General features: G+C 33.8%; 1 protein-coding gene across 8 annotated transcripts in view; it reads right to left on the bottom strand.

Annotated features, from left to right (window-relative positions):
- The window catches only part of LOC143256820 (cationic amino acid transporter 3-like), a 103236-nt gene extending 87111 nt beyond the window's left edge, over nt 1-16125 (bottom strand). The window contains exons 1-5 of one of the 8 annotated variants that reach the window (XM_076514548.1): nt 15709-16124; nt 10215-10359; nt 6184-6303; nt 4896-5024; nt 3944-4099 (exon numbers count right to left, since the gene is read on the bottom strand). In XM_076514548.1, coding sequence (XP_076370663.1) covers nt 3944-4099; nt 4896-5024; nt 6184-6303; nt 10215-10329 — 520 coding nt within the window. In that variant the 5' untranslated portion in view covers nt 10330-10359; nt 15709-16124. Of the gene's footprint in view, nt 1-3943; nt 4100-4895; nt 5025-6183; nt 6304-10214; nt 10360-11565; nt 11608-15708 lie in introns of those variants that run through there. The other 7 variants (XM_076514558.1, XM_076514537.1, XM_076514565.1 and 4 more) reach the window with 7 other exon arrangements.
- Between the last annotated feature and the right edge of the window lie 1491 nt (nt 16126-17616).

The raw sequence follows: 17616 nt of genomic DNA, 5'->3' as shown, positions 1-17616 counted from the left end.
CCAGAGAAGGTAAACTGTATGTCCCCTCACCACATACAGGAATCTGAAGTGAGGGTGAATACTTAGAAAGGCATCTGAGATGTCAACTTTAGTCACCCATAGTCTAGGAGAAAAGTATGAATAGCAAAGAAGAAACTAGGGAACCACATGAAGAGAAGAAAGATCAAAACAGAGTACCAAAAACAAACACCCTGAAGAGGGGCAGAAACAACATTTTTGATGGCTCTCATTTACAAAAGATCTGACACCACAGCTTCTAGAAGCAAAACCCACTGAAGATTAGAAGAAAAAGATACAGTGGACAGATGAGGAAGAGAAGCAAAAAGCCTTTTTTAAAAACTTGAACTACCCACTAGTCAGCTGGAAAAGAAATCCATAGGTCTGCAAAGAGAAAGATGAGCTCCTTTGGGATCTGAGCTGAGTGCATACAAAGCAATGGAGGCACCATCAAATTGTGCAATAGCCAAGCCGACAGAAGGGGAATGGTAAGAAAAGATAGAGGGATGAGAAGTAGCAAAACAGTTCTAAAGGATTCAAGGAATTGAAAAATGGGAGTAGATTCATGAGGATATTGAGAGAAGAAATGATGTCATAGGATCTTAGCCCAAGCCTTCAGGAATCCAGAAACAATAGAGAGAAAAATGTCATGTGTAAGAATGTCCTAACAACAGAGGAAACAAGGGACAAAATAGAAAATGAAACCATAAAAACATACTAAAGAAGAGTGACTAGACCCCCGGAAAATCCATCAGGATTACGGCATGGAGCTTCATTTAGAATAAGGAGAGAATAGGTAGCAAAAGAGATGGGTAATTGAAATGAAAAAAAAAAGGACAATTAATCACTGGAATGTGTTACTGGAGATGGTTTAAAAGGTACTTCACAGATACTTGGAACCCAAAAAAGGGAGAATGGCTTACACCATGGTAAAAGAATCCAAGAGTTGAGGAAGAAAAGGCATTTCACAATGGAAATAAAATTATTCTAGAACCATGTTAACATGTGTACATAACTCTGGAGAGAAAAAATTAAAATCCTCTGTATTATAGTCATGTAGCACGGAATGAGAAGAATAAAAAAACCCATAGGGAAAATGGAAGGTAGAGAAGAAACCTGTGTAATCAAATATACAAAAAAAGGTTTGGAGGAGCCCAGTGCAAATTCAGGAGGTAGAAGAGGCTGATCAAAGCTGTTTTCCTTGTGGCAGAATTCAAAAAGAGGAGACTACAGTACTTCTGATGTAAAAACAAGTATATGAGAAAAGTAAAGCAACAGTTTACCCATAAAATAATTAACCATATCAGTAAAATTATTAACAGTTAATGAGACAAGTGATCATAGATATAGTGGGGAACAGTGTCACCAACAGTGCCAGAATCTTGAAAGACAGTACTAGTCACCATCACCTGAGAATTCTCTGTTGAGTAATTCACAAGGTCAAGATTTTTAATTATTTAGTAGTGATGTAGCTTTAAATCAAAGTTAAAATAAATTAAAAGGAAACAAAAATAAAAAACACTGAAAAGGTAGTGCAAATCTCACAATGTGAAGCTTAACCTTAAAGAAATGTCTGTTAAAGACAGTGCACTGAGGATAAGAATGAAGTTAAATTTCAAGTAAAGACATATTCTGTACAAAAAGTGCATTACCCTCATGTTAGTGGAAAGCTATTTTCATATGAAGATTAAATCACGCAGTCCACATCAATACATTTCTTAGGTAGGAGACAGTACAAGGCTAGTGGTATGCAAAAAGTTTTGATGGCAGATGCAAGAGAAATAGCTATTGTAAGAGTTAAGTGAATCAATTTGGAAATTGATCCCTTTATTCTTAAATTACAACAAGTTATTAAGAGATTACCATTTACCAAATCTTACATACATGCATACAAAGCAACTGGCAAGGTCTAAAATTATGTATGATTTGAAAGATGCAAGTTAATGCTCTGCAGAAACATTCTCTTTAAAGTTATTTACACTTACTTATTATGTCTATAACAGAATAAATGTAAATATTTTTTACATACATATTCAAATAACAATGACACTGACAATTATATTCTATACTCCTCAAAAAAAGAAAAGCAAAAGGGATATTTTTGTTATTTTAAAGAGAAATATATGTAATAACGTTACAAGCTCAGAGTATGTGATGTTACACGTGTTAAGGCACTGATTGTCAGACCAAAATGACAATAAACGTTGTGCACTTTGAAAATGGAGGAAAACATCGGATTTTTCGCCAAAACGCATGCGTGTCCAATAAATTTGTTTGAGAGATCTGCATGTTCTGCAAGTGCAACATGTGCAAAATCCCTATAAAACTGACGGGTTTTCGGTTTCCATAGCTCAGTGTTAAGCCACCGACATGCAATACAGTTACGCCAAGTCTGATTGAAGCACAATGCAACAACGCCATTGGTCGCTTGGAAGCAGGCGAATCTCGATCAGATGTGGCCATAGCTGTGAATGTCCACCCAAGCACCATCACAAGGCTATGCAATCGTCACCAATAACATGGATCAACTTGTGACCGTCTACGATCTGGCAGACCTCGTGTGACCATGCCCGCACAAGATCGCTACATCTGGTTACGTCACCTTCGGGATAGGACCACCACTGCAACGTCTACTGCCTCAACCATACCAGGGCTGCGTAGGATTTCTGATCAGACCGTACGCAACCGTCGACGAAATTCTTAGGACCCATGTGCAACCCATCATGGTGAGCGTCCAACGGCGTTTTCAACATGACAACGCCCGTCCTCACACAGCCCGACTCACCACTGTCTTCTTGAGACACCACAATATCAACGTTCTTCCCTGGCCCTCCAGATCACCAGAATTAAACCCCATCGAACATCTTTGGGACGAGTTGGACCGACGTCTGCGACGGCGACAACCTCAACCCCAGACTCTACCTCAGCTTGCAGCAGTTTTGCAGGCTGAGTGGACATTCATTCCACAGAATGTGATTCGTCATCTCATCGCTTCCATGGGCAGGAGATGCCAAGCAGTTATTGATGCTCATGGGGGGCATACTCGTTATTGAAGTTGAGTGACGTTAAACTTCAACTAGTGTGCGTAGACTCCGCCTTTGCAGACTTTGGATGTTCAGCAGTGAATGTGCAAAGTTTCACACATGTCATACAGAACTACCTGGAATAAACTTAACAATATGTCTCAAATTTTGCCTTTGCTTTTTTTTGAAGTATAATAACCGTCAAGGAACTCTTAGTTAAGACATTCATCTTTTAAAAAGATTATTCGCCTTTGCTGACTTTGGATGTTCAGCAGTGAATGTGCAAAGTTTCACACATGTCATACAGAACTACCTGGAATAAACTTAACAATATGTCTCAAATTTTGCCTTTTGCGTTTCTTTTTTTGAAGAGTATAATAACCGTCAAGGAACTCTTAGTTAAGACATTCATCTTTTAAAAAGATTATTCAGACTAAGTAACATAAGTATCAATCTAACATGTAAAAATAAATATTTTATCCTTCAGTATCTAATTACAAAGCATCAGAAAGTGGAAATGAAGCTTGTGTAGAAACATGTAAACATTGGTACAGATATTTGTAGGAAAAAAATAAAATCCTCTGCACTATGTGTGTGTTTTCTTATAGTTAAGCCACATTGGGCTAACTGCTGAGTCCATTCCTCTGCATTAGTCTTGAAGTTTTATGCTGTAGTATCTAATTATGAATAACATAATCTATACAAGTTTAAAACATTATAATACTAATGTAATGAAGTGCATAAATCATTCCAGTTGATATACACAAAATTTCATGATATCTAACTTACAATGGACAATTTACTAAGCAGAAACGTTTTGTCCTCTGAACAAAACAAAGGTCAAATTAAAAATGTAACACAGAATGTAAAGCCTATGACACAAACAAAAATCAAAGAGAAAATGCACATAATGAAAAACTCACAAGTTAGTAATAAAGTTATCCCAAGTGAAAGAAAATCAGGGTACTCAGATATTCCATTAAGGTTAAGAGGGAGAAGTTCTTTCAATTTATTCTGTACCGAGTTATTACTCAGTGAGTCAATGTATCCGCTATAACCTCTGGCTACTGAAGCTGTTCCTGAAAAACAGAATTAAAAAAAAAATTTATAAAACTTAAACTATAGAAACTAACAAACAGTGAAACAATGAATGCTACCTGTAACTACCAATAACTAAACCATTTCATAAAAGACTCCATTATCTAAAATCTAATAATAATATAAAATATAATGTTTCTCTGATTCAGGGAAACAGTGTTTAAAACTCAAATATATTCATAACTTCTGAACTATCAGGAGTCTTCTTCTCCATAATGACTTAGTCCCAACTAACTTAGAGTCAGCCAGTAATTTTATGAGCCAAGAATTTTTACACCTAGATGGCCAGTCCAGATGGCAAATGTATAGAACAAGCATGTTGTTAGAAAGTTTCAAACATGGTCTGCTATAAACAATAAAGTCTTTATACCTGTATTATGATGTCCATTATTAAGTTCTGTAGTTCTTATAACTAATGCAATTCTTTTAACATGAAAGTACAAAAAATTGTTTTGCAGTTTTCAACAAAAAATAAAATACACAACTAAAGTTTATTTGTTCTTTTTTTCAATGTAAAAAACACATGAAACATTAAATTGCTTCAGATTAATACACAATCTAATTATATAGTCCTATCATGCATTTTAGCACAATTGTTATATAGTTTCAAATATATAAAAAAATGTGAAGTTTTATATTTTAACTAACTCATATTGTATCAATATTAGTTTGTACAAACAATCTGCATCAGCTTCAACTTCCTTTTGCGTGCGTGCATGCGCGCGCGTTTACGTTAACAGAAACAATTTTGTAATGCAAAAAACAATTAAAACTTACCTATCACATATTCCAAAATAAGATTCCACCCTATTACAAACGCCATAAGTTCTCCAACACTGACATAACTATATATATAAGCTGATCCTGCCTTCGGAACACGAGCACCAAACTCAGCATAACATAGTCCTAAGAGATAGAAAGGATTTTAATGTTCTAAATATTGCAAACAAATTAAGCATTTGTCAATATAATGTTAATAATATGAGTAAGACATTTCCCATATATTAAACAATAAGAGTTTCACTGCAACAAAAACTAAATAAAACTTATGAGCTTTAAAATATGTTGAAGTTAAATATTCATAAAAAGTAGTACAGGCTTGCAATGAAAAACATTTGAGCCACTGGTGTAACTAACAACTTCTTTAACAATAAATACTCCAACAGATCCAGTAAAGTACAGAAAACTTGATTATACTACCTAAAGACATCTCTCTGAGGTTTCCTAATAATATCTCTCATTCAATATTGCAACAAACTTGAAAATATATACAAAACATCTTTTTTCTGTACATTCACAATTACTAATGAAAAAACACAATAGATGGCCATAACATTATACTGTTATGAATCTCCTGATTAAAATAACATTGTACAAGAAGACTCACAAAAGAATATTAAAATAATGATGAAATCTTTGTGCCTCCATTCAGATAATGCCAAACTTCTTTCAAAAGTTACATTTTAAGCTATCACCAACTACATTACTTTGTATGTATGAGAAAGACACTTCTACATGTACTTGCAAGTATTGTTTCTACTTTCTACTTGCCAGTTATACAGATTTCACATTTGGAAATTTTCCACTCTACTCACTGTAAACATCATCTTTTTTACTTTTGTAATGACAACTGATATCCTTTGAGGCACAGACAATACACTGAGGAAATTACTTTTCATATTAACAGGTCAGATTTATTATATTTTAAAAGTCAATAACAAACTCTTGTGTATTATAAGAAAAATCCCTCTGTTCACCCTTTTACATTTTAAAAAGACAAGTAATAAGTTTGGCAATAAAAATATTTACTTACACAAACAGTAATGTAGTTTACAAAGTACAATATTGCTGCTAAAATACCATGTACATGTTGCTAAAGAATGTGGAACAAATTTGACATGATGATTTGTTACTTGTAAGTTCTTGTTTGTTTATACTGTATATGTATTTTACTTGTAATAGTGAAATATGAGTTCTATTTACCCAGATTCAAGCTAAATACAGTGAATTCTGTAACTAACTCATCCAATTTCTACATTTCTAAATTCACCACAAAGTTACTTACCTGCAACTAGTGAAGCCACAGCTGCAAAAAAAAAAGACAATACAACTGAAGGGCCTGCTTTGGTACTTGCAACTTGGCCAGCCAACACATAGATGCCCAAGCCCAAAGTACTTCCAATACCTAAAAGAAGTCATATAATGAGTGTGTAATAGCAACACTGAGAAAGTTCTCTATACCTTTCAATTTTTCAAAAGTAAATTGTGTATTATAAGCATGTTTAAATTAATCTGTTAAAACACTCATTTCCTAATAAATTTTTTATTAATTTTGGTGGTTATATAGCCATGTTTGAGAATTGAAGTAAATACACACACACAAATGTTTACTGCTTAATGGCTTACTAGAAAAAACTTCATTGTAATAGTATTCCAGTGTTGTATATACTGTATTAAAACTCATATTGCAAAGTGCCCAGTGCTCTGAATGTTAAAGTGAAAAAATTCAATCAAGTGTGGGAGTAACTATGAATCTCTTAAATTTATTGATTTTCAGGAGAAGAATTGTCTCAGACTCTACGTTCATCTTGCTCCTTAAACTGGACTCTCTCAATGGGATGATTGACAATACAGGGAGGAGACCCAAACTATTCTTTTGAGAAGGAGGTGGAACCGACCTTGTCATGATTCCGAGTCCTACCAGTACCTTTTTGTAGTGAGAGTTATGAGTATCTTAACTGCTCTAGGAAAGGAAGGGAAACTGACACAGGTGGATGACCAATTACCAGGCTGGTGAACCCAGCTAGGTCTCATCACTGTAAAGTGGTAATTGAGTTAGCAATAGGGCTGAAGGTTTATGAGGGTTAGCACCCCTTATAAACTATCTTGAAACTAGAAGTAATAATATGTCTCAATATGAAATACTACCTGGCCAATGACTTGGCACATGCCCAAAATATATATTATATTTACAAGTGTAGTAGTAACAAATGTATTTGCCATCTGACATTCGTTAATCATAGCAGTTTTATAAAGTATGCAAGTTTAAGACATAATAACTTTATTCAGAAATATTATTTGTACCAATTCTAAGTTATTGTAGTTCTACTCACTCTGCATGAATTGTTAGACATGATTTTGTGTGCAAGAAGGTTTATGACACCTTAAAAGAAAAACAAAAGATTCACTAAAATTATTCAAGAACCCTGTAGACATGATCAAAATACAGGAGAACTATGTAAGCCAGACCTCTTAGCTACCGATGATAATGCTATCTATATCACGGAAGTTGCAATATCTTAGAAAACTGGGAAAAATATCTATGTACCAGATATGATAGCAAAATTAGTTATTAAAGGGGAAAATCAAGTATTAAATCTTGGTGTCAAAAATAGTTGCCTAATAAGAAAGTATATTACAAAGCAATATCCATTGGTTGTAAAGGGGGTATTTCGAATAATAGCATTTTGGAGACATATAAACTACGCATAAAATATAATCAAATTCAACTAGACTTGTAAAGACTTAAAATACATCAATTAGCCTACTCAGGGGCATTGGAAATGAGTCCTGAGAAATAACACCTCATTTCCATAACATCTTATTTGTTAATAATAATAATAATAAAAAAAAAGCCAAATACCTCATAATCTAATTAGCAATGCACATGATTGGATTAACAAGATTTCCACTGTCCCTATCTACTATCTAGTAAAACCACAGTCAAGGAAATGGACCACATATTTGGAAAGTATTGAATCCTAGTGTTGGTGCTCAATTTGACAAACCACTCAACCTCATTTACGTTGTCATTATGCAGAGATGCTTTGTTGAGGTAACTATCAGATAATTCATGTTGGTGAAAGCCATGAATCCACGAAGAGATGTTATGTGAACATGATCAACAGGTATAAGTAATACCACAGGAGATTACATTCCTACAACAATAAAATCTCATAAGCAAAGGAAGCAAAAGAGGCACTGAACTACCAGCTGTATCAAATAAAGTCAAAGAGGAGAAGATTTGGACCAACCGAGAGAGATGTTGAAAAACACCTAAATGGATAAGATATTGAGTAGGAACAAGGAAGGACTTCTCCAATTTGATTAACCAACCAACTCAAGTTGTCTCCAAAAGAAGTAGACAAGCATGCTGGGTGAACTCCAGTTTGTAATGAGCCAATAGCAACCACTCATCCATTAATAGTGTAAGTGCAGCCCTCACATGCACAAGTTCAGCAAAAGCTTTGAATGCATGACAAAATACATAAAGGTGGCAAAGCAACTGCAAAATTGATAATACATCTCTTGAGGATCAAACTGAAAATTACATCCCAACAGATGAGACAGGAATATACAGATAAGCATTAAAATTGTCTACCTTGGTCACACGTGTAGAAAACACACATCAGGAAAAAAATCAATTCCATGGTAAAGTGAAGTAGCACTAAGAAGAAATTGAGGCAGAACAAACTGATCACAGGCCTAGAAAAAAGACCTGGAAGAGGGTGAATGAAAAATCTGATAATATTCTGAGAGAGAAGATCCTGGACCATTTCGTACAAATGCTGACTTGTGGTAAGATCATAAGGCAATTGAAAGGAAATGGGTATCCAAATAATTAGGGGAGAGAGAAGAAAACAAGTCCCTCAGATAAAATCTGAAAAACCTACAGATACTTGGTGAACTTCTGCATAAAAGAACTAACTCAGATACATAAGTTATCAGATGAAGTCTAGCAATAATAAAAACCAGATAAAGGTGTATACTCCATGTATATCATGAATGTGGGAAGTTATATGTAACTGTCAAGAGATGATGCAAGTTAAATTGACATTGCTACAACCACTTAGCTTTATTGTAAATTTTTTTTTCAAAAATAAATGTACTCTTCAAAAAAAGAAATGCAAAAGCGATATTTTTGTTATTTTAAAGAGAAATATATGTAATAACGTTACAAGCTCAGAGTATGTGATGTTACACGTGTTAAGGCACTGATTGTCAGACCAAAATGACAATAAAAGTTGTACACTTTGAACACGGAGGAAAACATCGGATTTTTGCCAAAACACATTCATGTCCAATAAATTTGTTTGAGAGATCTGCATGTTCTGCAAGTGCAACATGTGCAAAATCCCTATAAAAGTAACAGGTTCTCGGTTTCCATAGCTCAGTGTTAAGCCACCGACATGCAATACAGTTACGCCAAGTCTGATTGAAGCACAATGCAACAACGCCATTGGTGCTTGGAAGCAGGCGAATCTCGATCAGATGTTGCCTGAGCTGTGAATGTCCACCCAAGTACCATCACAAGGCTATGCAATCGTCACCAATAACATGGATCAACTTGTGACCGTCTACGATCTGGCAGACCTCGTGTGACCATGCCCGCACAAGATTGCTACATCCGGTTTTGTCACCTTCGGGATAGGATTACCACTGCGATGTCTACTGCCTCAACCATACCAGGGCTGCATAGGATTTCTGATCAGACCGTACGTAACCGTCTACGAGATTCTTAGGCCCCATGTGCAACCCATCATGGTGAATGTCAACGACATTTTTCAACATGACAACACCTGTCCTCACACAGCCCGACTCACCACTGTCTTCTTGAGACACCACAATATCAACATTCTTCCCTGGCCCTCCAGATCACCAGATTTAAACCCCATCGAACATCTTTGGGACGAGTTGGACCGACGTCTGCGACGGCGATAACCTCAACCCCAGACTCTACCTCAGCTTGCAGCAGCTTTGCAGGCTGAGTGGACAGTCATTCCACAGAATGTGATTCGTCATCTCTTCGCTTCCATGGGCAGGAGATGCCAAGCAGTTATTGATGCTCATGGGGGGCATCCTCGTTATTGAAGTTGAGTGACGTTAAACTTCAACTAGTGTGCGTAGACTTCGCCTTTGCAGACTTTGGATGTTCAGCAGTGAATGTGCAAAGTTTCACACGTCATACAGAACTAGCTGGAATAAACTTAACAATTTGTCTCAAATTTTGCCTTTCTTTTTTTGAAGAGTATATATTGTTGCACTAAAAAAAAAAGTTTTCATAGTTTTAGAAAGTTTAATGTAGGTTTCTCTCACCTAAAGAAGTTAGATCGAAAACTGAAAGACATCGATGAAGACTGGTTTCTTTACAATCCCTACTGGAAAGTTGTTTTTTTCGGAACAATGCTTTCACGAAACCTCTAGTTTTCATAATTAGCTTTGAAATGCATCAAAAGAAAGTCTGAAGTGAACACAAAGAAAATGATATTTATGTTCTCCTAAAAAGCATAACAGTTATAAAACTTTTCACTTTAATGCAATAGAATATTCACCCTTATAGACATATACATACACATGCCTAGAATTATTTTCAACTGTGAAATGTTAGTGTTATCCAATTAGTTAAAAAACAGAATAATATCAAGGAAGGAATTTTATTATAATTAGTTGTCTTTCTTCATTAAAATGTGATTACTTCTAAACACATTAAGACATAAATAAATTGCTATTTCAACAGTAAGCAATATAATCTTATTTATATTATCTATGCATATAAGAACCATAAAAACTGTTTAAATAATTGGATAAAAACTGTGAAGTGTGTTTCAATGACAAATTAAGACATTAAAACAAGCCATTATCCAGAAGGATATTAAAGGACATTAAAATGGAGAATAGCAAGTTTGTACCAAAAGAAAATGCTTCATTTCTCTACAGACTTTGTGAATTTTAGTTTGAAGTTGTATCCAAGTACTACAATTTTGTGTGCAAGCCAGTCAATTATGATTTATTTCAGAACACGTATTTGTAATAACATTTGTTTATATTCAGATTCCTAGTAATAAACCAAATTAGTCTTTATATAAAAGATGTACAAGACTGCCAAATACAGTTTAAAATTTGAAACTTTATACATACATTTACAGAACACTGATGTACCATCTCTGGTGTATGTTAGCCTACCAATCATGATCAGAATTAATTTTCAGGTTAAAGTATTAAATAAATCAGGCTATTTTGAGTGCATTTGCTCAAACAATGCAAATTAATAATCACATTACATACACACAGTCAGAAATTTAACATTCTAGATTAGAAATCTATTCAAGCACCAAAAGTAAAAACAGGCTGATTAATAGCTTTCTATTTACAAATTAACACAACTAGCTTGAAAATGAATGGTCACTTGCAGATTCTTTTCATTCTTGCCATTCTTTTTACTTTTTTGTATTCATGTGTCAAAACAATGCATGGGGATATAAAATAAGGCAACAGCAGCACAAAATATCCAACATGATTATAAATGACACTTCATACAAAAAATACAATTTCATTATCTCAGATTTAACAAAATAATTTACTTTTGTATGCAAATATATATATAATAAACATATACAAAAAGTTCAGTTATATTATTAGGAATTTAAAGTAATAGTGGCATCCATACTGAATTTACTTGCAATTCCATGTACATGTTCCATCAAAATGTGACAATATTACAGTCTACTTCCTGTTAAAGCACTTCCTTATTCCTACAAAACAGTGAGATACAGCAAATACTAAACACACCAAAAAATACCCTGTACATTAACAACTTAATAACCTTTATAACAAACTATTATATTAGTTAGGTAATAAATTTACTAGAATACAGTTTGATACACATTTTATACATATTATATTGTATACATATTAGTATATTCTTTGGTAAAAAGAAAAGTTTCTACAGAATAAAAAATGTTCACATGAAATCAAATAGTTAGGGATTCTTGTAACCTCAGAATTCACAATCTAAAAAATCAAAATGTTAACACTGAACTGTGGATTTTGTGTTGTTGTTGTTAATACACTAAATAGGAAGAAACACATTTCTTGCCAATACAGTTTAATAATTTTGATAAGAAAATTAGCTAACACAATTTTGTGAAATGGCATAAATATTTGTTAATCTGCTGACAACAAAGCATCTAAACAATTTCTGTAACTTACATGAAATCATCTTAATACTACTCAATGCAAGTCAATTTTTCACTTATGGGTTTATGTAATGTTAAATAAAATACTGGTATCATTACTTGCTGATGTTAATCATGGAAATTAAAAAAAACAAAAAAAACTGTCGAGCCAATTCTTCCGAGGACATTAAAATGGAGAATAGCAAGTTTGTACCAAAAGAAAATGCTTCATTTCTCTACAGACTTTGTGAATTTTAGTTTGAAGTTGTATCCAAGTACTACAATTTTGTGTGCAAGCCAGTCAATTATGATTTATTTCAGAACATATTTGCAATAACATTTGTTTATATTCAGATTCCTAGTAATAAACCAAATTAGTCTTTATATAAAAGATGTACAAGACTGCCAAATACAGTTTAAAATTTGAAACTTTATACATACATTTACAGAACACTGATGTACCATCTCTGGTGTATGTTAGCCTACCAATCATGATCAGAATTAATTTTCAGGTTAAAGTATTAAATAAATCAGGCTATTTTGAGTGCATTTGCTCAAACAATGCAAATTAATAATCACATTACATACACACAGTCAGAAATTTAACATTCTAGATTAGAAATCTATTCAAGCACCAAAAGTAAAAACAGGCTGATTAATAGCTTTCTATTTACAAATTAACACAACTAGCTTGAAAATGAATGGTCACTTGCAGATTCTTTTCATTCTTGCCATTCTTTTAACTTTTTTGTATTCATGTGTCAAAACAATGCATGGGGATATAAAATAAGGCAACAGCAGCACAAAATATCCAACATGATTATAAATGACACTTCATACAAAAAATACAATTTCATTATCTCCAGATTTAACAAAATAATTTACTTTTGTATGCAAATATATATATAATAAACATATACAAAAAGTTCAGTTATATAATTAGGAATTTAAAGTAATAGTGGCATCCATACTGAATTTACTTGCAATTCCATGTACATGTTCCATCAAAATGTGATAATATTACAGTCTACTTCCTGTTAAAGCACTTCCTTATTCCTACAAAACAGTGAGATACAGCAAATACTAAACACACCAAAAAATACCCTGTACATTAACAACTTAATAACCTTTATAACAAACTATTATATTAGTTAGGTAATAAATTTACTAGAATACAGTTTGATACACATTTTATACATATTATATTGTATACATATTAGTATATTCTTTGGTAAAAAGAAAAGTTTCTACAGAATAAAAAATGTTCACATGAAATCAAATAGTTAGGGATTCTTGTAACCTCAGAATTCACAATCTAAAAAATCAAAATGTTAACACTGAACTGTGGATTTTGTGTTGTTGTTGTTAATACACTAAATAGGAAGAAACACATTTCTTGCCAATACAGTTTAATAATTTTGATAAGAAAATTAGCTAACACAATTTTGTGAAATGGCATAAATATTTGTTAATCTGCTGACAACAAAGCATCTAAACAATTTCTGTAACTTACATGAAATCATCTTAATACTACTCAATGCAAGTCAATTTTTCACTTATGGGTTTATGTAATGTTAAATAAAATACTGGTATCATTACTTGCTGATGTTAATCATGGAAATTAAAAAAACAAAAAAAAAACTGTTGAGCCAATTCTTCCGAGACTATAGTGTCTTTAAATACATGTAATATTAATCAATATCTGCTTTCTGTACATGTGCAAAATCTTTGAATTAAAAAAAAATCTTTAAAACCAAGCTTTATTCAATTATTTAATATTATTATTTTGTATTGAATAATACATGTATATCTTAAGGGGAAGTTTTATTCAGGTTAAATAATCAATAAAACCTAAAGTAATGATACTGCTGTTTCTTTACAAACAAAAATAGAATATTAAATACAGAAGTTCAAAGAATTTTCTACTATGCAAACTTATATACATGTAAAACTTCAGTGTTTAACACTTCTGTACAAGTATGTTTTGTTACTTGTGACACTTAGAGATACATTTAAGTGCAGGTGAATAATGAAAACCTACACAGAACACGAGCACTTCCAGTTATGTTTAGGTTGAATTCATTGGACAAATTAAGAGGAAAGTTAAAAGATAACATTTTCTTCAATTGAAAAGGTTTTAGGGATAAAAACTTTTCCATTTGCATCACTAACAGTTATTACCTCATGACAATTGCCTTTAAATTTTCTGTGCATGCCACAAACCTTGAACATATATACATATGTATTATGCCAAGATATGATGCATTCAACATAATACTGTAGCTCTCAAACCAACAAAATGGTTACATAACCTTTATGTGCAATTATCTCCATAAGCACTAACAAATGATTACAGATTCATTTTTGAGGAAGCAAATAAAATGCACCAAAAGTTGGGTGATAGGACTGCAAAGAAGTATCAATGTGAAATACATTTTGAGGTAAGGAAACTATTAACCTTTGAAATTAGCTCTGCAGTGCTAACAGATAGAACTCCCCACTGAAAATGATTATGGAGGAACCAGTGCTAACTAACTACAAACTTAAGCTTCTTTCTGAAACAGCCATACAAAAGGGAGAAAGCCTATAAGATACAACTTACATACGATAAAGAGTCACCTAGTGGAACAGCACAAAGTGGGAGACTGCAACCTTCTTGCTTAGTAGAATATACATTATGATTACAAGCATTCTATCTTGATAAAATACTTACATGAGATACATACTAGAACGAAAGGTGAAAGGAGGAAGAACCCTCAGGTTCATCCCAAGAAAATTAAGAGTTCATTCTGGTTGGACATATCCACCAGGAACTACTTAGGAGATACCTAACAAAATGTTCTGTACTACACTTCCAAGTTGGGCAAAGAGCTCAAAAAGTCACACAAATACCCTAAATTGAGAAGGACCAGGTAGATGGGATGAGAGACAAAAAAGGCTTTGAACAGGTAATAAGAAAGAATTGGTGCCTAATAATAGACAAAAATTTGTGTACAATGCTGCTCAGTATCCTGTAACAACTGAAGCAGACAGACCTTTGTAAAAAGGTAAGGTGAAGTACAATGTAGGAAAGTACAATTATGTAGTGGAAGAGATTGGTCATAAAGAGCTCTCTCATGTTAACAGAGGTTAGTGGAAATGAACGATCACCTTATACCTATCATCTGAATAAAAGCAAGCATATTCAGTGATGGGTTTAGCATTTAGAAACAAAAGGATTTATTTTTATATTTTACTAACTAGAGTACCTGTCCATAGGATAGGTGGAATAAAAAAAATATTATTTAAATATTTATCAACATTTTTTTTTTCAAATTTGCTTAAAATTTACTGCAAATACTGCATCTGTCAGTAATCCATTCCAAAGGCAAGTCCATACCCTCTCATTCTAAATCATTTCTACATTATTACTACTAAAACTTTTAGCAAAACTTCTTTTCATGCATTTTGTAACCTAATACTAACAGAAACCAAAGCAGATTTAATCTCATTGTTACTTTATTAATGCCCTTAATTTCAGAAATACGCAACTATTTCTTTATTTTTTACGAAGCCACTTCTTCTTTTCTCTTAATTTCAATATGGATAGAATATTAAAATTAAATAACCTGTAAAGTTTATGTGTAACCTCCTACCTCATTTTGAAAGACACTTCTGCTAGAGAACACGGAACTATGACATTAATCTAAGTAAAATAAAAATTATTAATATAAAGTATTAAAAACAAAGATTAATAAACTAACATTATGACCGAAGAGATCTCAGAAAAGATACTGGTGTGCGTAGCCCTTGCTTGCACAAAACTGCAGAAACCGGTTCTATCCGTATGAACAAAACATTTCAAATACCACGAAAAACATAAAATTTCACAAACATCTGCTCATCTCCGTAATCTTGGATTACAGAATAGATTATCCAGCATTACACGATGTAATCTAATATAGAATAAGAATCCAGATTGTCATAATAATTTCACAAAACTAAACTACCAATCCCAACGGACTATCTAACCTATTTAAAACTACACACTTAGGTGTGTCACGTCACGCTTGATTCCTCAAAATTGGAGACGTCACAAAAGTCACAATGTATTTATTCAGATAGAATAATTCGATTACTGTTTTTCCATCACAATTTTAGTGTTTGTTTGTTTGTTTTTTTGAATTTCGCACAAAGCTGCTCGAAGGCTATCTGTGCTAGCCGTCCCTAATTTAGCAGTGTAAGACTAGAGGGAAGGCAGCTAGTCATCACCACCCACCGCCAACTCTTGGGATACTCTTTTACCAACGAATAGTGGGATTGACCGTCACATTATAACGCCCTCACGGCTGAAAGAGCGAGCATGTTTGGCGCGGCCGGGATGCGAACCCGCGACCCTAAGATTACGAGTCGCACGCCTGAACACGCTTGGCTATGCCGGGCCACACACAATTTTAGTGATATGGGTGCAAGGAGGCCGTGAGGGATGCCTAAAATATCATAAGTGTAGCAAGCGTTGATATTATTAAATAAGACTAAAGTAAAGATGTAATGTTGACCTAGTTTAGACCAAAGTAGATAAAATTTACCATGAAAGTAACAAATATCGATTCAAATTCAAACTTAAATCGTTTTTGAATCTAGCTATTTTCTATACATTTCATTATATGCTTTAAGTACACAACAATATGAGAGTATACTTTTGTTGCTAAACAACATGACATTAAAGCCATTATCGGAAGGTAGCGTTACCAAAACACTTTGGCTTCTCTACATATTAGAAGTTCTTAATCTGATAGGTTTTTGCTAATAATTAATCAATGAATATGCCACCAATTCATTTTCATGAATGACTTAAACTTAACCAACAAACAGGTAGAACAGTGCAGTCGAAGCAGTCAAATGAGGGTAAGTTCCTTTGTGAGCCAATCAAATTTAGATTTAGAAAAATTTATTTAGTTCGGTTATTTATGAAATGGGCCCGTAAGGTGTGCGACTCGTAATCCGAGGGTCGCGGGTTCGCGCCCGCGTCGTGCTAAACATGCTCGCCCTCCCAGCCGTGGGAGTGTATAATGTGACGGCCAATCCCACTATTCGTTGGTAAAAGAGTAGCCCAAGAGTTGGCAGTGGGTGGTGATGACTAGCTGCCTTCCCTCTAGTCTTACACTACTAAATTAGGGGCGGCTAGCACAGATAGCCCTCGAGTAGCTTTGTGCGAAATTCCAAAACCAAACCATTTATGAAATGTAAGATTATAGTATACTATGGGGTGAGAGTAGTAGTAGTTTTTCATTTTTTTATTTTTTTTTGTGGGCTGTACGCTACTTTCATTATATATATACGGTTTGAATGGATAACTAAGAAACGTTATGCACGTTCAACACAGTATTAAATGTACAATGTTTCAGGTTATGATAAAAACCTTATCGAAATGTCACACATCCATTCCTATCTTCACCTTTTGGCCCGGCATCTCCAAGTGGGTTAAGGCGTTCGACCCGTAGTGTCAGGGTCGCGGGTTTGAATCCCGGTCACAACACACATGCTCTCCCTTTCAGCCGTGG

Source organism: Tachypleus tridentatus, chromosome 1 (assembly GCF_004210375.1).
Source record: "Tachypleus tridentatus isolate NWPU-2018 chromosome 1, ASM421037v1, whole genome shotgun sequence".
Classification (NCBI taxonomy): Eukaryota; Metazoa; Arthropoda; class Merostomata; order Xiphosura; family Limulidae; genus Tachypleus; species Tachypleus tridentatus.
This window is presented reverse-complemented; position numbering and strand designations above follow the sequence as displayed.